Genomic DNA, 20,302 nt, shown 5'->3' on the forward strand with positions numbered 1-20,302 from the left:
ACTAGATGCTGTAAGTCATTCTCAGGATCAACACCAACGGCTACTTCTCAGTAGCCCAGGCTGGAAGTGAATTATAGAATTTTGTTCAAATAATCTTCTTCTGAAATTGAATATGATGAATAGAAAGTTAATTTGATAAAAATACTCAGTTACTGTATACTACAGCCTGTGGGAAGAATACAGGAAGGAGCCCTGTGGTTTTTGCTCTTTAAGGCATGCTTTTATCATATACTAGCAAATTGCTTTTAAATCTTTACAGATAAATGGACTATAAGAAAATTACGGATGAAGTTTCAGAAAAAATTTTATCATACAGTCAAGATACTTCAGGATGGAGAGTGATAAAAGTTTCAGTAAGAAAATATTAGTTAATATTATTTATAAACTTAAGTACATTGTGTTTAAAACTGTTTTCCTTTAAAAATTAGTTGACAACTCTTTATCAACTGCTAAGTTTTTATTTTTCCTTTTTCTACTTTGAGAAAAATGTTACAGTTTCTTCAAAGCCTTCAAAAGAGTATGCAGGAAATATGTAAGTATTTACACTTTGTCATTGTAATGAATAACACCATCTTTTTTTGAACAGTGACACCCAAGATTGAAATGGAAAGGTTAATCATGTTCTGTTCTTCATGAAAGTGTTTAGTTTTGTTAGCTGTAGAGAAGATTTTGCACTGTAGTTACACTGGGTCAGCAATAGGGCTGGAATACAAGAGATGGATTTCTTGAGGAATTTTCAAATGTGCTATGAAAATTAAATACTATATAACACTTACTAATACGGAATAAGTAGATACAGAGCTACAGTTTTGGCCTGAAGTCAGTGATTATTCCTGGTGGAATATTCTATTCGAGCCATACATCGTATCAGCCGGACTTCACTTTTCACCCCTTCATACTTGTGAAATGACTGATACTCACGTGTGCAGACTTGCTTACGCTCTTGCTCTACCTTATTTGTCCTTTGTACCTTTTTCTTCCTGGCACCCGTAACTGAATTAACTGTACTGAGAATAAGACCGTCATACAATCTCTGGAGCAGCAACTTTATCTGTCCTTCCTTCTCTTGAGAATGAATTCTGTGCTGATGTTAAGCAGCTAGATGTGGCCCAAAGGGTGGAGTTAGGCAAGGCAGACTAAGTTGATCTCACAGCTTGCTGTCACTGATAGAGTTGGCTCTACTCTTTACATTCCTCCCCTCCTCTTCCCTACCCCTCTCCTGGTTCTGCAATCCTGCTTCTCATTTGTGGTGGCTGTGGCACTCAGTTGATTGTTACCAAGCTGATTCAGCTCATTAAACTAGGGGAAAGAAAAAAAAGTCACTGAAGATAAGTGTACAAAAGCAGAGGAAAAGAGGATGCTTGCAACATGTCCTTAACTTCTCTCTGTTTCTTTTTTTCCCAATGCCTAATGGGTATTAAATTGCATTAAATGCCAATCTAGACAGATAAGCAGTAGAGAAAATTTGCATCTGATTCTTTTTTGTTCTCAGTATGATGAGATGTTTGTGATTAGTGGTATTCTAAATGCAAAAGTCTTGCCTGGTTTTCTAATTATCTCTGAAGGTTTGAGCTAAGAGGGTATTAATTGCAGAAGACAATGCTATATCACTAGTATTACAGAATAATTACTCTACAGTATTATAATGAAAAATAGCTGTAATAATTAATTAGAATATATTAAAAGTACTGTTATCTTAATAAGAGTTTGCATACTTTGTATGTGGCATTATTATTGTATTTCAGATCTTATTTCAGTACAGGTGGATATGAAGGAGTGGGAGTCTGGTTGCTTAGAATTCAAAAGAATGTGCATGACTCTTTTCTGTGGAGGGAAAAAAAGATACACTCTAGTCGCAATCAGGCATGAAGCCATATTCAGTTATATTCAATGTATAGCAAGTCCTCTGCAGTTAGGAGAAGCATAACCGTGCTTTCTGTCATTTGGTACAGTGAGACAGAATCTCTCATTCATTTCTTTTTGTACAAATCTTTGTCACATTAACAAGCAGTACTGGTCCCTAGTGTGTCTTTTGTGAAAGAATACTAGCTGTTTCTAGGAGCAAAAGTATAGCTGTTCCCATTTTCAGTTTGACATTGAATATTTATTAACCGCATATGACAAATACCAGTGTCTTTTTTAATTGGCAGGAGTATTAACAGTTTGCTTTACTTGCTAAAAGAAATCAGTATGGGATCTGGTAGTGAAAAGTAATAGAGATCCTTGCTTCAGTCAGGTGAAATATTTTCAGTAGAGTTCAGGGAAGCATTAAGGTGATTTTTCAAGGCTGAATAGGTTTTCATTTAGAATTATGTCACCTGAGCTCAAGAAAGACAATGAGGTATGTATTTCGGTTTGTCTAAGGTAGGGAGACTACGTGGTCTCACTAAGTGGTCGTTACCAGGCTTACTTCCTCTTTTTTCAGTGTTCTCAATCCACTGTAAAAACTGGAAATTGAGATTTTTCACAAGTGTGCCCTTTCTTTTATTCTAGCAATTGTGTCTTTTAGAAGCATTGCCTAGATGAAGTCCTCTTGATTAACACCTCACACTGAGCTTAGGCAAGAAGATATTGCAGGATGCAGGCAAAAGCTGTTTAGGAGATTGGTAAACATAAGTTCATGGGACTTATGGAAATAAGGCGTGTATCCAAATATTAATATGCTGGTTTTAACTGTTCCTGCCACAGCTTACGTTCACTGTTTTTGAGTAGGCATTAAAACGTTTTCTATCACCATTGGACCTGTTGTAGTTAGTGGAGAAGTGAGTTTCTGGAGTAGTCACATATGCCCACACTGCTCTCACTCCAAGGCAATAATTGGTGACAAGACTTTCTGCAGAGTGAAGAAACAGATCTATGGTTTTACAGGGCCTCTGTGTTTGGGTCTGAACTTGGCTATCTTTGCTCTTTCTGACTTACACTTGTGCATCACGAGGGTCTGTAAATCTGATTTCTTAAGTTGTTTGCAAACGTAGTCTCCTTTGAGCTCATCTGCTGTCACGCAGTATCCTTCACCTTTGCATTCAGTTGCTGTCTGCAAGTGCTGACCGTAATGATTCACAGTTTCTCCAGGAACTAGGTGTGAGAACTATCAGTATTAGTGAGTAGTTCCAAGCATGACAGGAGTTTCCTGTTTCCATGTGAGAGGTTCCTCTTCCCCTCTGTGAACTTTCCCTTGAACTCCGCTGAAGATTATGAGCAAAAGTTGGAGAAATGCCAGAACGTGCAAGTTCATAAATAGGGAGATTTGCAATCAGTGTCAGATGGGTTGACAATATCTATATAGAAAAACAAAATTAATAGATGAATTGCATATATTTAAATTAGCAGGTTCCTGTCTAATAGCTCACAAATAATTAATTTAAAATGTGTGGTGTCAAGAATGTAATGGTCTCAAGAATCAGTTACTGAATAATAATTTTTATTACTACTTGAATTTTAATCAATCCATCAAGTGCAATCATATTCGTGTGCTTTACCTCATTATAGCCTGGCATCCCCAACTGCTAGATGCTTATTACTGTATAACTTATTTTTCCAGTTCATAAAGGTGAATTCAGTATCTGGTTTTTGCACAATCTAGATACCGTGGAGAAGGGATAATTACGGAAGTCCCTAGTAAAATTATTCCTTTTATGTATCTTCCTGAATATCGAAACAAATGGGACAAAGCATTACAGTCCTACAAGCTGTTGGAAAGGATTGACCAGGTAATATGATAATTTAATACAAAGATTTTAAGTTAAGTCTTTCTGCATGAATTGTGGTGACTAAAAATAGCTCTACTGGGACAAAGACAGCTCTCAGTATGAAATACATTCTGGGTTGATAAAAACTTCTAAACCTGCTGCTTATGTGAAATGGGTATGAAATGTGTCCCTCCCCTTAGGAGTTAAATATTTATTGTGAAATAAATGTCCTCAAGCATGCCAAGAATTCAGTCCATGGAAAACAACAAGAAGTCTCCATTGAGAGTACGGTGAGACACACTGACAACAAAATGTAGGCAAAGCTCCCCTCTCACAGTGAGTATGGTTTACACAAAAGTATCACCAAAGTCAAGGGCAGTGTAGAGATTGAATTGATGCTGTGCTAGTGCTGTGAAATACTGTATGTTCTGAATTCCACTTGCTTGGGACTTTGTCTCAGGCACTCTGGAAACCCAGAACTCAGAATTCCTATGGAGACTATCAGCTCTGTGTTAGCTGGCTTTGATCTAACAAGGAGTGTTCATCTGCTGGAGGGCAGGAGAGCTCTGCAGAGGGATCTGGACAGGCTGGATCACTGGGCCAAGGTCAATTGTATGGGATTTAATAAGGCCAAGTGCCGGGTCCTGCACATTGGTCACAGCAACCTCACACAACACTACAGGCTTGGGGAGGAGTGGCTGGAGAGCTGCCCAGTGGAAAAGGACCTGGGGGTGCTGGTTGGCAGCCGGCTGAACATGAGCCAGCAGTGTGCCCAGGTGGCCAAGATGGCCAACAGCAATAGTGTGGCCAGCAGGAGTAGGGAGGTGATCGTGCCTCTGTACTCGGCACTGGTGAGGCTACATCTTGAATCCTGTGTTCAGTTTTGGGCTCCTCACTACAGGAAGGACATTGAGTTGCTGGAGCGTGTCCAGAGAAGGGCAACAAAGCTGGTGAGGGGTCTAGAGAACAAGTCTTACAAGGACCATCTGAGGGAACTGGGGTTGTTCAGTCTGGAGAAGAGGAGACTGAGGGGAAACCTTGTTGCTCTCTACAACTACCTGAAAGGGGGTTGTGGTGACGTGGGTGCCGGTCTCTTCTCCCAAGTAACCAGTGATAGGATGAGAGGAAATGGTCTCAAGTTGTGCTGGGGAGGTTTAGACTGTATATGGGAAAAATTTCTTTGCTGAGAGAGTGGTCAGGCATTGGAACAGGCTGACCACGCCCAGGGAGGTGGTGGAGTCACTATCACTGGGGGCATTCAAAAACCACGTAGACGTGGCACTCTGGGACATGGTTTAGTGGGCATGGTGGTGTTGGGTTGACGGTTGGACTTGATGATCTTAGAGGTCTTTTCCAACCTTAGTGATTCTATGATTCTAACCACTTGAGAGAGATGGCCCTGTGTATGGATGATGGAGAGAGATCTCGGAACATATTACACATGACTGAAGTGTATAAAAGTATTCCCTAAACTGGGGGGGGGAATCCTCCCCTTTTTGTCTTCCCTGAACCTCTGTCTCTGCCTGGATCTGCAAGAGTTTGTCAGATGTTACGATGTAGTGGTACGTCCAACCATACCTTCTTTGCTTTTTTTGGAACTGATGTAGTTTGATAGATTATACATCTTTATCCTAGAACACAATGTGCATGTGTATTTTAATGCAAATAGACATTCTAGCTCCACTAAACATGGATATTACATGTGCACATTCCACACAGAAACTGTACTCCTGCCTCAAATCTAGGCCACAGGGAAAGGCAATGAATCCCTACCCTGTGTTACTGGAGGATGCGTTTCATGGCTGTCATGTTGGTTCAGCCCTAACTATATGTGAGAACTGTCATCTTATGCTGAAAACAGGAATCCATTTTTTCCACGTTCTCATTATTCAACATGTAATGCTGCTTTGCCAATTAAATAAAACTTAGCTGCTTGCATACTAATTAAAAAGTTACTTTTACTTACTTGTAGGACACTGGTATATACCACAGTGTAACACACAGTTATGGCATGGGACTGATTTCATCAAGAGATTTTGTTGACCTGCTGCATGTTAAACCATATCCTGGTGATATTCTTACAACTAACTGTAAGTTGCATGTAACTACTGCATGTTTTCATATTTTGGCTGCATTCTGGAAATCGTAAAGTGAATGGCTGTAGAATAAGTTCTGCAGCCTAATCACAGTATAGAGTATCTTGCTCCATGTGTGTTCTTACTGATGTTAACAGTCCCTTCCCATTTATCCCCAAAACAAAGCTGGTTTGTTGTTTTTTTAAATACTGAAACTATCAAAATAGATTTTCAACTGAAGTACTGTGGTGTTTAGTCTCCTATTACGCCTCTATTTGAAAAATTGAAAAAAATGTAGCAGTATGAGGAAGCTAGAATTCATTATTTTACTCTATAAATTCAGTGTTTATTTAATAACACTTTCCTGTACTTAGATGGCTTCCTTACCAAATGCTACTTGCCTAATGTGCTATTTTCAAAGCAAACTTGTTAATTTGTTCCATATTTGATCCTCTGGCTTTGTAAACTTACATGAAACAGAAAATGATTAATATTACAACTATATGGCCAGCCAGGAGAATCTCTCACTGCCTCTTCATTTCTGTGCTCATCTTTTTCCTTTGTGTGGATCTTGGTACATGGCAGAGAACAGCATTTTTCATCTTGGAACTTTACTGACCTATCAGTTTTTTTCAAGCCATACTCTTACAGTACTTCTATTATGCAAAAGTAGTGGATAACTAAACAAAACCACCTCTCCCAACTACTACTGTGCATGTATGCAGCAGTTACCTCATCTTCTCTGCAATTGCCTTTTACTAATTAATGACATCTGCTGACAAACTAACTTCTCTGTCCAGAACTAAGCCACACCTCAACACTTAGGTATGTGTAATCATGTCTCAAGGATAATACTTTTGGGTATACCTGCCCAAACTTCTATAGAAACTTTTACATTTGTTGAATTACATGCACAAATATTTGATGTCCTTTAGGTGTTTGGTGTACAGAATGGAATTACTAAACACATTAGTAACCATATTGCAAGATTTTGTACTGTCCTAGTTGGTGTAGTTTGTTTTTAAAAAGGTATTTTTAGAGACATATGATTGGCATACATAAACATAATTAATTTGATGTTGCTTTTTCTGTATGGTGACTTACAGCTATTAGTGTGGAATACTCCAACTGCCCTCCAACTCCCTCTTGTGTCCGAGGCTATAACAATCCCTGTGGATATGTGTGTTCACCTTTACCTGAGTAAGTATTTAAAGCCCCCTAACATTAGCATCTTTGCTTACTCAGTTTTCTTCTCCATACAAAGCTTAACATTTACTAAATGACACAGCTTTTTTTTTTTTTTTTTTTTTTATTTAGACAGTTTTATTCTGGGGAAACCTTAGAGTTTTGTGCAGATCAGTTTTGTGACTTGGGCTATCTTTTGAAACAATTGAAACTTTTATACATCTGCTTTTCCTTATTAGTAATTTCAACAGAGATGAATTGTCAACATCTCAGTAAGTTTCATAGCAAGAGTAACAAGTGTTAACTGAAGGATTTTACTCCTTTGCATCACAGGAATCCAGAGCATTCCAAGCTAGTTGTATTTATTCAGCCCGAACTAGGAGGAATGCTTCCAGGTTCTGTAGTGGAGACAGCATTACCTACTACTCTCATAAACTTAATCACTGACACAAGAGCTGGACTGAAAGGCTTGAAAGACCATTAATTAAATGTAAGTGGAAAATAATAAGCACTTAAGCCACATGCATCTTTAAAATTTAAAATTAAAAGTAGATGATGAAGTTTATTTTAATAGTGGTTTATGTGGAAATGTATAAAGGTGTTACTAACTGTTAAAATGGTGAATGCTGGTTTTCTCTATTCTTGGGAATGATGCAAGAATTTACACTGAAATCAAAGTACAGGATGTCGCTTTCAATGTCATCAGGTGATCTTTTGTAGTATTTTTTGCACTTTATACGCAGAGACTATATATATATATACACACACGTGAAAATCTGGCGATATAAATTATAGTAATGTTAAAATACAGTAGTCATATTTTTCCATAGCTTTAAAGAGACTGATAAATTCTTACCTCCATTATGTACTCTTGACTGAAACAAGCAAACATCTTGTTATACTAGAGACTTCAAACATGTTTATTAACTATGAGTGCAAATGTAATTAGCAACTATTTCACTGTTTTAGAATTAAATATTTGAAGAAAAGCCTAATGAATTTGTATGTAGCATTTCATTAAAAGCTGCTCTTTCTACACAGAGTTTTTTGTCATTCTCTGAATCCTGAGTGCCAAACCTAAACAATTTTTATATGCTGATTAATTTCCAGACAAAGCTGGTGATATTCATTTGGAAGTAATGTTTCCCATTGCCCTTTAGTATTTCTAGTACCTCCAGTTAGGAGTTAACTGCAAGAAATAGTGATAGCCATGTGAATAGCGATTTCCATTACAAATAACAAACAGTGGTGCAAATTAAAGAATAGCGTGAAAATGGCTTTCCCCTTCTCTGCTCAATCCCCTCCCAAGTGGTTAGAAACAATTAACTGCATACATAGTATAACTCAATTAAAATTAAAGTAAAAATTCTTTCACCCTAGTCAGGGTGTTAAGGTATTAATAGCAAATACTAAAATATATTTGTATGCTATAATATTTTTAGGACAACTGAAGATTGATCATATAAATGTCAATTTATAAGAAAGAAAAATAAGACAGACCAATTACTACTTAAGCAGAGTCACCAGCAGGTTTTATGTCAAAAGTTGTCAAAATATATTTTCAATATTCACATCTTTACAATTTACAGTAAACTTTTCATAACTAAAGTGCCTTCAAGTGCTGATTCTTACAGCGTCAGTATTACAAAAAATGTTTCACTGTGGTTTAAAATATCTTAGCAAACTGTTAGACTGTGATAAAGATGGTGCCGTATTCCTTCTTCCTTTATTTGTTTTAGGCTTTTCAGGGGGTTTATCCATAGAAGTTTTGGACACAGGTTCCCGATTCTTCCATTCAGCTAGTAGTTCTTTTTGCACATCTTCAGGTAGTTCATAAAAAGTCTTTGTGTCAACATTTGGAGGAAATACAATTCCTGCTTGCCTACTGTAAGCTTTATCCTCAGAAGTTGTTTCGAAGGCCTGCTTATCTTTATCCAAGACAGGGACATGCAGAACAGCTTGACTGGCTCCAGCTTCCAGAGATGACCAAGCTCTCCCTCTGAAGTTCAGAGAGTCAGTAGGTTGTTCTTCCATACTGCTGCTTGTCAGTGCACTTCTAGGATACTCGTAAGAACAACTGGCCCTGGAGCTGTCTGCCAGAACAGCTGCAGCTTTGTGAGCTGATGCGAGATGTATACTGCACCCTGCAGCGTGTGTATCACTGTTTAGTCCCTTAGAATTTGGGGAAGTGCTGTGTACCTCTTCTGCAGAACATACTGATGACTGACCCAAAACAGTCTCAATAGGGATCACTTCTGTTTTTTCAGAAATAATTTCTTTTTTAATATCTTCTGGAAGTTCCCTGAAGACTTCCTGGTCAAAGGCAGCAGAGGACAAATGAATGGGGAAGTCGGATATTCCTGCTTTTTTTGTATTGCTTTGCTTTTCCTCTGAACATTTCCTAGTTTTTGTAGTTCCAGTTCTATTGCAGTCCTGGTTCCAATAAGCACTTCGCTCACCTTGTGAGACATCTTCCACTGCCTGTGGCAAAAAACGTACGTAAAAGCATTAAGTATGTTCTGTGTAATCTACCAGTGACCAAGCTCTATTTTACTAACAGCAAGTTCTTCAAATTACTCCTTAACAGACAGTACTTTTTTTTCTTCCTAATGATCTGTAGTAGTTTTTTAAAATCTTATTTTCAAACACAGACCTTAAAAAAAGTACATACATGTAGGAATCCTTTTCTTATTTTAAAGTAGCAAAGACCTTGAAGTTACATTTCGTTGTTTTAAAACTCTGTGGAGGTTTAGAGTACACAGTATGATGTAATCCATCATACTCCTGAGCAGTTGAGAAACAGACTTATCAATATGCAAAATTGCTATGTCAAGACAGAAACAGTAAATTCTATTACACAACATAACTTTGAAGTTAGTGTTTTTGTATTATGTACTGAAAACGTATTGTGGAAATACTTAGCAGCATTTCAACAGACAGCTCCTATACTGTCTAGCATATGCAGTTGGGAAGTAGGAGATTTGTTCAATTCTGAGCAGGAATTAGAAGCTCACTAGAGCAGAAGCTCTTACTAGTGGCCAATACAGAATTGATTAATTTCTTGTCTGAACAGGGAGATTTAAGAATGCATAGGAAGGTAAATCATCACTGTGAAAGTATCTTAATAAAAGCTCCTTAAAGGTAAGAGATGCTTCAGTATGACAATATCTGAGTAAGTGGCCTGTTGTTTCACAAACGCTAAATAAAGGGCAGACCTTACTGGAATGAACAGCCAAATTTGGCAATTACTTTTTTAGAATACCTAAGTTTGGATTTCTCCCTTAGTGAAATCTGTTCTCTTCAGTTAAGAGACTTGATAACCTAGCTGGTTGTCCCATTCAGGATAGCATTAAACCTCTTGTAAGCCGTCTATCTAATGAAAGAAAGCAAACAAGTTAACACCTGCTCAGAAGACTGCAAATAAATCTTCATTTTTACCAGGTGAATAAAACTCGTGATCCTAAAAGTTCCAAAGCGGTTAAGGTTTAAATCTATATAACAAAGACAGAAACATCTCAGAACTTTCTTATCTGTAGATAGTTTTCAGTATCTTTCACCTTACCCAGACACGTTTACCAGAGCCTGATGGTGGTGACATCTGCTTTAGATAGAAACCAATTGATCCTTTCTTGCTGCTAGGAAGATCTTTGAGGTTGGAGAAACAGACACTCAAAAGCGTAAGATGAAATGGTAGATCTACATTTATCATCTTCCGAAAGAGTTTCATTAGTATATCAACCAACGGGGATATAATGTTACTGCTTTCTAAAAGAAGACAGGTTGGGAAAAAAGTGATGTATGTAATCAAAAGTAACTGACTGAGTAAGATTAATTTAAATAGCAAAGTACAAAGGCAGACTTCTAACTTTGCATTCTGAACTTTCAGTATTTTGCATGTAAAATAAGAGACCAGTCGTAATCTAAGAAGTTGAAAATACAATCCTATTCTTAGCAATATGAGAATATTTATAACTCCATCCATATACACTAAGGAAACCTTTATTCATCTCAAAACATGAATTCCTGAAGTATTAAACTCTAAACACTGCTGAAGGCTTCCAAAATAACCTCTGAATATAGTTGCTAAGATGTTCGCTCTGCCCTGTCAGGTATGTCTTGAACTGAATAACACTTTTTTTTTTTCCCCCCCCTGCTCCAGTAAAAATGCTTAATTTCACACCTGTGAAGGTTACTTTATAGTATGTACTTTGGTTAGAAAAGAAGAATTACAGAATACAAGCCAAGCTGAACAGATATAAAAGATGATCTAATTCTACCAAATAGGGCCTTTACAGGGCCATGGAGGCATATAACATGACCCCAACATTTGTAATAACAACATGGTTTATTGGAGTTTGCGTGACTCTATAAGCTGACAGTAATTGTTAAGTCTCCTCCAATGTAGAAGTCCCGTAGCAATTTTGAAGGGATAAGCTTACACAGACTTCAAGCTTTCTCTAGGACTACGACAAGTAATTCAGAATTGAACCCAGGGAACAGTGATTCTGTGTGCTGATACAACAGTCATTTAGATTTATTTCTTCACCCCAAGAATGACGTGTCAATGAATGAAACGTCAAATGAATTGCAATTGCTGGTTGGAAAGCTTAAGTCCGAGAAGGATGAGAGCCTTTGTGTTATTAATTTTCAGGGGTACATCAAAAAGACATTTTAGTACATAATAAAATTGAGAACGTCATTCAAATCCCTAATAGTTTCTGTTAGCAAATTATTAGCAAAGCAGATTATTAATCTGGGAAGCAGCCCCCAGTCACCCTTCCCCACCCCACCAAGAAGTTTACTGCCAGGAATCCAGACAGACTGGGTTAAAACATGGTAGTAACATAGAAGTTATTCCTACAGTGAAGTTCTATGTTTTTAGCCTATCTCATCAAGATACATCCACTACAAGTAATGGAAATGTTTCCAAATGTAGGGAATACTATTCTGAAATTAAGTAATGGGATTTTACAGAAAGTTAGGTGATAGCAGCACAAAGTTGATCCTTTCAAAAATTCTAAGTTTACCTCTTCCAAATTTCTGAATGAGATGAGGTGGAATAGGACACTGACGACTTTCACGATTAAACCATTTATCGGTTGTGGAGAACTGGCGTATGGTCAGTCTTACTGTGTGTGGTTGTCTTCCATCTTTGTATATTCTATGGAACATTAAGGTGCACAAAGCAATAAGCATTATGATGAGTATTTTTCAAAGGGTCTGTGGAAACTGTCACAGCATCTAGGTTACAAAATCACTTAAATTAAGCATTACAGGTCTCTCCCAACTTCTGGCTTTACTCCACTGATTATAGGGGGAACTTTGGGTCCCAGCTGGTTCCCTTAATGACCCATCAGTTAGAAGTTCAATACAATGTGGATACTGACTCTGAGAGTCTTCAGTTGGAGTGAATGTGAAAATTAAGTGAGCCAGTCTGCAATACTGCCACCTTTCAATATTTAATACACTGAGGGTAGTCTAGTTTTTGCAGTTATACCCTGTATAATCCTCAGCTTTTCTTTCTGCTTTTCGAGGAAACATCCCCACTTTAGCAGCAAAAGGTTAGCTGCCTTTTGGATGAAGGGTAAGAAACAAAGTATGTAATTGTTTCTTTCTCCCTCCAAAAGGCATGGGGGGGATTTTTCCCTGCAAAAAATTTCTCAATTCCGCTTGTTGTAAACTAGATAGGACAAACAGCCTCACTTCCGATGTTGTGAATACCGAGTAATGGCTGAGGTACAGATAAACGGCTGCTTGCCCACAATATTAATATAACTAAAATGGATATATCTTTTGTGTGACTTGCATAGAAGTGGACACAGAAAACCTTTAGGACTTGTAGATTATTTTAAGGCTTGGAGAGGCATGCAAAGAATATTACAATATTTAGAGACAAAAAAAATAAAAATCAAGAACTAATGGGGGACACAAAGGCTATTCAGGACTGTTGCAAAGAGGGTTTCAAAAAATCAGAAGAAATTGAAGCATGGCAGAACAGGAAACAAAGTTCAGTGCTGCTAGAATATTAGCCCTTTTTATTAATTTGTTTTAAATAGAGTCACAGGATGGAATGGGAAGATAGGAAAGTCACACCAGCCAAGACATGAGTAAATGCATCCTCCTGCTATGCTGGTGTTCTTGTCAAGTATCTTGGGCTGGGATACTGCCTGGATTCACAGCACAAGGGACAGAGGAAGAAATGAAAATGTTCTTTCAGACTGACAGAAGAATAAGCTGTGGACTAGCAGACATGCAGAAATGGTGAGCAGCAAGGGTCTGAAAGTAGAGAAAGTCACTTATGGAAAGAGAAAGAAAACCTAGGGTCCTTCACAGAGATTAGTGAAGATGCACTAAATACTATGATGCACAACCAAAGCAACAGAGAAGGATCAGCAGGTGGAATATGTGAAGATCTTTATCAGAAGTTGCACAGGAATGGAAGGACTGGCAGCCAGCCTGGGGGCACAAGGGGAGCAATACAGCAGGACAATCCATGAACTGAGAAAAAAGGGGAAGTTGGAGAGGCAGACAATGTCCCTATAAATGCATTCTGCCGAGAGAAGAAATGTAGAGTATGAGACAAACCTAACATATGCTCCAAGTCCCTTCAGGTTACAATTTCAGTCATCAAAAAGAGCTACTGAAGACAGTCACCTGTCTAATAGGTTAGGAAGCAGTTCTTCAATTTTCTCTTTAACTTCTACTTCTGATGAACATTTTTTAAAGGAATCTTCATCACTAAAGGACTGAAAAAAAAACCACCCCACATTAGGACTTTGACTTTTATATTTACTCCAGAATTCTGAAGAGGAAAAAAAGTATCACAATTAAGTGTGTAGAATTAACTCCAAGGTATCTTTGACACTCAGAGCTCAACTGTTTTTCAGGAGAATTATACATTAATTTGAGTTGTACTAGGGAATACATACAAAAATGCATAATACTGGTTAGTCTGGCAAAGCTGTATAAAACTAAAAGCAATTTTTTTGCTCTTTATAAAGTACTTCAGAACAATACTTGTACCTGAGGAGGGCCTGATGGAGTCACAGGGGAGTCATCTTCTCCGTAGCTGAGTTTTTGGATACGCTGAGCGATAGAAAGACCTAGTTCCTTCTCTAACACAGCAGACGGAAAGGCTTGGAGATCACACACGTTCCTAACACCCAGCGTTTCAAGACGTTTGGTAGTTTTGTAGCCAATGCCTAAACAAAACGTATTAAAAATACACAGAAAGCGAAAAAATATATATAAATCTATATATATATGAAATGCCCACCCACATAGTACTGCCAGCTACTTTCACTACTGCAATGCAGTCTTTTCAGCAACATTTTTGGCGAGTTTCCATTTGAGTTTTAGAATCTGCCATTAGAAAAGCCATAGTGGGACAAAGCAGAGGTCTGCCTGTGTCTGTAGCCTGCCTCAATGCTTCCTGGCCAACAGCACAGTGTCAGTGTAGAATAATTAGGAAAAGTACTTCCTCAAAGTATTCTATTAGGCTCCAATAGACTGTTTTAATAACTGTTAGTAGGTTTCCAGTCAGCAAATTAAATACAAACTTTTTAAAAAACTTAGTATCAACCACAATGTTTGGGCTTTAATAAAAATAAACTGAGATTTTAGTATTTTTGAATGTATCTTGTAAAATGCTGCAACACATTAATGTCACGATGGAAAATTAAGAAAACCGAAGTCCTTTCATTCCTTCTGCTAAGCAAAACTCATGCAGCTTATGAAAAAAAGAAAGCACCTCAAACATACACCTCCACACTCCTCCTTGCCTGCTTGTGAGGACTAGGTTTTAAAATTATTTCAGCTATAATTTTTGCAGTATTTTTTCTTATCATCTTAAGAGTTGTCAATATGCTTTCCATCTATGTTCATAGTACCACGCTTACCAGGCACTTTTTGGATGCGATCAAGGCTGCGTATTAGATCTTGACAGCTTTCAGGCAGAAGCACTGTCTGCTGATTTGGTTTAAAGGTGCCAGATACTAGTTTAGACAGTAATTTGTTAGAGGCCACGCCTGCACACCCTGTGAGGCCCAGTCTTGCATGTATGGCTTCCCTGAACTCTTCTGCAACCTGAGATCCAATAACTAGCCGTATGTGCGTTGTATTGTGCAAATTGATAGCTGCAAAGAAAAAGCAAGTGTTCAGTATGTAGACAGTCACCTAGTTAGCTAACTCTCTAGTAAGATTTAGGTATTTTTTACATTGTATTAAAGCAGTACAAGAAAGTATGGTCTCGCGGGTCAAGTGGTATTGCCATGGCTTCTGTATCCAAGTTTAACCTCACTCCTGTCTCCCAAGAACACTGGTAAAAGGGAGACTGCTACTGTCTAAAGCCAGGGGCATACTGTCCAGGAAGCATAATGTTTAGGGAGTATTTTAAATGTAAAATATATTAATAGATGTCCAAGAAAAGTGTTAAGTAGCACGGATTCTTGGACCACTGTAACCAAAGTAGAGATTTACAAATCTTTAATTTAGAGGGCTGCCTTGCACCTAAGCCTAATTATTACGCACATGCAAATGTCACACGAGGGGAAAAGGACTATTCAGGCATTTCCCTCCTCTCCAAACCATTTCAAAGCTATTGCGATAACTCAAAGTCCAGGAAAAAAACCCAACTGCTTTCCTTCCTAGTGCATGAAATGAGTTTGGGTATATTGGATTCACATTCGACGATGTACGAAGCAGGTCAGTTAGCTACTTCAGTCTCAGTAAGTCTCCTGACCTAATGGCTGTAGCAAAAATTTACTCCATTTTTTGTTTTTCATTCATTCAAAAACTAAACAACTCATTTAATTTTGCCAAATGACAGTAACATTCAAGCTCAAACAAAGTTCTATGTCTTACTACAGTAAAACTACTTTAAAGAAAAAAAAAAAGGACACGGAAAATCTGTTCTCCCAAATCATTGTACATGTACAATTATCTACCACACAGATTTATTTTTTGTACCATCTAATTAGAACACTGATTAACAGTTGTGATACATGTGCTCTCAAATACAGAAACCAAGCACAGCGCAATACAAGTTTCCACCCGTTCATCTCTGGGCAATACTTAGAAGCAGTCAGATACTTTGTACTGAACTTCACAAATATTTACTCTATTTTTTGACATGAAGAATGTTTACCTCACCTTGGTGGTTGTACACATGGCCAGACACACAGACTCTGGAACATCCACTTTGCTGTAGCTGGTTTAGTCTTTTCTCTACAATCTCTGTGATATCCACAAAATTTTCATCAAACCCAAGCCTTTCCACCAGTGGACAAAATTCCCCCAACAACTCTAGGAGGAAAAGATACCCAAGGATAATACCCACACAACTAATACTCTGAGGTTTTCATGTCTGCATCAATCCACGGCTGACTTCCCATGCATTCAAGTAGCATGCTGGCACAAAGAGAAACCGTGTTCTCTTCCAGATAAAATAAAGCACTTATTTTAGCAAAGGTGAAGAAGAGGAGTATTTCTTCATCCCACAACTACCTCCATCATCTACTTTTCTTCTCCCTAAATCTCTTCCTTCTTTCCTCGTTTCTTTTTGCAATTGTAGTTCTTAACCTCTGCAGTACTTTCTCCAAAGGAAATCTGGTTCCCAGCTAGGTGGGCTTTCACTTTTAAGTTATTACTGCTAACACTGCTAATGATAAAAGCAGTAATCAATGACAATGCTGGCATATCATTTAATTAAGAGATACTGGACAAGTTCACCTACTCGAAGCCTTCAGTGTTCTGTCCCCCATCACTTCACATTTGGAAATAAATTACCGCAGTCAGTATGTAAGTAACAAAAATTGTTCCTAAAGAACTACATGGGCGTAATCCTAACATAGCATACAGATCCCATATAACATCAGTATGATACATTTATAGCGTCTGACCCAGATTGCAACCAAGTCTAATAGCTTATTTTATGAAATACTGACACTATATGACTGGAAGTATTATCAGCATGGTATGAGGCTCATTCTAATAAGAACTTTTAGAGCAGGAAAATGTTATATGCTATTGTACGTGCACACAGAGTTTAACAGAAAGTGTTTGTCCTCTACTGAAAAATTGTTAATTTTGTACCTGTCACCTTGTATGACATTTCCCTGTACAGAGTTAGATCTTCTCCATTAACCAGTATCAGCTGAGGACACTTCTCTTTAGCATCCTTGACAGACATCAGTTTCTTCACTCCAAGTTTTCTGGCTTCGTAGTTACAGGTAACTACGAGGTATTTCTGTTGTACACCTAAAAATAAAGGTTAAATGTTTTTTAAAGTTTAGGTTTCTCGGTATTTCACAGAAGACCACAGTACTTTCGTGCCACTACGAAGACTGTGAAGCGTGTGCTTTGATCAGAATGCAACATCACAGAACAAGCCAACAAACCAACACAACAGTCTTATTTTACAAGCCTATGAGAAGGACAGATCTCTTGATTTAGATTACTGGATGGTGAGAACATTATAAAACGGTACAGGTATTTTTCCCATTGTAACATCGCTCTTAATTTGGGGCCTTTTCAGGCAATCTTAGCCGTGAAAGTGCTCTTTATGCAACAGTCATTTTATGATGTACTTTCTCCCCTGATCGTAGATGCTACTGACTGCCTCGCATTCATTCTTAACTTTTGGATGGCATAAAGCAGGCTTTAAGCATGACTGTGTCAAAAGGCTCAGGCTCATCGATGGAGCTCAACCCTCTCTATGCCCGTGTACATTACAAACCAGCTTCAGTCCCCAGGACTGCTCAGACACGTCGGCGAGTGCCTGTACTTGTGCTCAAAAGGATTTATTACTCTTGTAGTCACAACTACATGGAGTCTAGACTGCACCTTGCTCACTCTGGATGTGCCTGCCTGTATCTCACCACACAGGCATGTCCTTCGTTTATTCATGTCCTTAGTTTCTTCTGCCTGAATACACATAATCCCCAAATTAACAGCAAAGTAACTCATACCTAAAGGCTTGTCTCTTAATTCAGGATTACGGATCATTTCTACTTGTGCATAAAAGCAGTCCAAGTCAACGTGCACAACCACTCTGCTTGCTGCGCTTCTTGCTGATGCAGACTTGCTGTGGCCTGCTGCGAGGAAAGTAAATGAACAGATTAAAAATTACTAGCCACCTTATATGTGATGTAACAATTTTTTAAAAAATTAATCCATACTAATAAACAGGTATTACAAGAAGAATATAAAATTTACAAGTTTTATACTAGCACTGCATTAATTCTAGGATTACTTATGAGTGTAAGTCACCCATAGCAACTCGGCTTACTACAAAACACTCCTGTTTTCGAAGGGTCAATTGTATTTGTTTTTCACTGAACTATTTTAGAACATTGCTTTACTGATACAAAATCCTTTCACAGCAGAACACCGAAACTTCTTTTTAATATATTTCTGTAAAATAATCTGTCTTTAACTCCGCTAAGATAGCTCTATCAGATATCTGCCTTTCCCAGGGGATGCCAATGCAGATGGTAAATCACCACCCAACAAACAGCAGCCCCTGCTATGAAAATAAGCCCGCCAAATTAAAAAAAAAAAAAAAGCAAAAAAAAAAATTAAAAAAAAGCTTTTATTTCTCTAAGCTGAAAAGAACCCCAATTAAGTCGATATAGTACAAACGAAACTGGCCTAGTTCTGCCCGCTGGCTTGGGGGCAGGGGGCTGTTTTCAACGTCTGCTGAGGTCTCTTCTTGTAAAGGGAGCAGCAAAGCGGTTACCCGCAGGATCACAAAAATCATTAAAGAGAAAGGCGGGGTTATGGCTGCCGGGAAGAGGCTCACGGCTCCCACCAGAAGCTCGCGTTTGCTCTCCTCGGGCGGCAGGGACACGGTTCGGCCTCCCGCCTCCCCCCGTAGCCCCTGCCTTTTCATCCCGGCGTGTGCCCCTGCCCAGGAAAGAACGCGAGACTGCGGCCACCCGTGGGGCAGCCGCCGGGGTCACGGGGGGACGCGGGCCCCGGTCCGCGGCGGGCTCCGCCGCTCCCCTCAGCGGCCGGCGCCATTGCTCTGCTCCCCGCCCCGCCGCCCGGGGCCCGCGCTCACACGGGGCGGGCGGAGCGGTCCAGTCCTCCTCGTCCTGCTCCGTGGGCGGCGGGAAGGGCTCCATGCCTCCCCGGGGCTGACTCAGCCGCCGCCGCTGGCGGGGACCGCCGCGCTCCCGCCGCTCCCTTCCCCTGCGCCCGCCCCACGGAGGCGGTGGCCGGAACGGCGGCGGCGCCGCGCAGGTCCTAGCGCCGCGGCGGGTGAGGGCCGGGGTCTCCGCCGGACGCGTGAAGGCTGCGAGGCCGCCGAGCCCAGCCCCGGCGCCCCGCGGGAACCCCGCGCGAGTGCGGCCGGCTCTGAGGAGGGCGCGGGGCCGGGAAGGCGTAGTAGTGGTTGGAGGTTAGAGGACACGAATAAACTGGGGGATCCAGGGCAGTGTTTTGTTCATGGACACTTTGGAGGAGAAAATGGGTGAATGCAGGTTTATGGTAGAGCGGGTTTGTTGGCGTCCCGGTCCCGACGGGCTCCCATGCTGCAGCGTGTGCCAGAACCGGCCCCAACAGCCGCCAAACGTCGCTGTCCCTCACGCTGGGGGGCCAGTGGGACGCGACGGACGCTTTTCTCCTGCCCCAGTACCTTGCCGGCGCCGTTCCGCTCTGGGGTTTCCCCCAGCCTCCGCCGCCGGAGAGCCTGCGCCCCCCCGGCGCGGCTCCCTCCGGCAGTCTAGTCCTCAGGCGCCCGCAGATGCCGGTATGGCAGCCCGTGCCCCTGCGCGGGCACCGCCGCGGCCGCTCTGCCCCGCCTACGGCGCTCTCTATGGTCGGCGGGGTTGGCCGCTCTGGCCCCTCTAGGCCGCGCCGCGCCCCGCTCGGAGGGCCGCTGACACGGATTCCGGGGCTCGGCCGCGGAAGCGGGCGCCGGGCGAGCGCTCCGCCGGCTGCGCGCGCAGCCCGCGCTCCTGGCGCCGAGCAGCGCGCCGCGGCCGCCATCGCCAGGGGGTCCCGGCCCCGGCCGTGTCCGGGAACAATACAGCTCTTGTTGCGAGCGCCGGGGGCCGGTCGCCGGGCAAGCCCCATCCCCGCTTGTCCCTCCTCCTCCTCCGCCGCCGCCGCCGCCGCTTCGGGCCCTGCGCCCGGTGCATGGAGAAGCAGGGCAGGATGGACTGCCCCGCGCTGCCCCCGGGCTGGAAGAAGGAAGAGGTGATCCGCAAGTCGGGCCTCAGCGCCGGCAAGAGCGATGTCTACTACTTCAGGTACGTGCCGGCGGGGCCGCCCGGCCCGTGACAGCCCGCTCCCCCGGCGGGACGGGGCCGGCCCGGGCAGCGACCGGCGCCAGCGCTCCTCCGTCCCCCC

The 20,302-nt window shown here is 40.9% G+C and overlaps 3 protein-coding genes across 3 annotated transcripts in view; 2 read left to right on the forward strand and 1 right to left on the reverse strand.

Annotated features, from left to right (window-relative positions):
* Positions 1-263: 263 nt before the first annotated feature.
* Positions 264-7,463, forward strand: LOC309415082 (stAR-related lipid transfer protein 6-like; the record flags this gene model as incomplete). The annotated part of the gene is made up of 6 exons (XM_082012496.1): positions 264-353; positions 483-532; positions 3,584-3,710; positions 5,662-5,779; positions 6,871-6,964; positions 7,283-7,463. 6 exons carry the CDS (start codon positions 264-266, stop codon positions 7,431-7,433), a joined length of 630 nt encoding a protein of 209 aa, XP_081868622.1. The 3' UTR covers positions 7,434-7,463.
* A 1,005-nt stretch (positions 7,464-8,468) lies between these two features.
* Positions 8,469-19,939, reverse strand: LOC309415093 (DNA polymerase iota-like; the record flags this gene model as incomplete). The annotated part of the gene is given in 11 exon segments (XM_082012536.1): positions 8,469-9,430; positions 10,512-10,714; positions 11,977-12,110; positions 13,604-13,695; positions 13,973-14,151; positions 14,848-15,084; positions 16,100-16,252; positions 17,042-17,206; positions 17,917-18,042; position 19,587; positions 19,589-19,939. Coding segments are annotated over 11 exon segments (2,466 nt in total). The 3' UTR covers positions 8,469-8,605.
* A 150-nt stretch (positions 19,940-20,089) lies between these two features.
* Positions 20,090-20,302, forward strand: part of LOC309415263 (methyl-CpG-binding domain protein 2) — a gene marked incomplete at both ends in the record, with an annotated part of 38,510 nt that continues 38,297 nt past the window's right edge. Inside the window, one exon of the mRNA XM_082012730.1 lies at positions 20,090-20,202. Within this exon, the coding sequence (XP_081868856.1) occupies positions 20,090-20,202 (113 nt within the window). The remainder of the gene's footprint in view (positions 20,203-20,302) is intronic.

This window comes from Phaethon aethereus, assembly GCF_964289735.1.
Source record: "Phaethon aethereus genome assembly, chromosome: W".
In the NCBI taxonomy this organism is placed as follows: Eukaryota; Metazoa; Chordata; class Aves; order Phaethontiformes; family Phaethontidae; genus Phaethon; species Phaethon aethereus.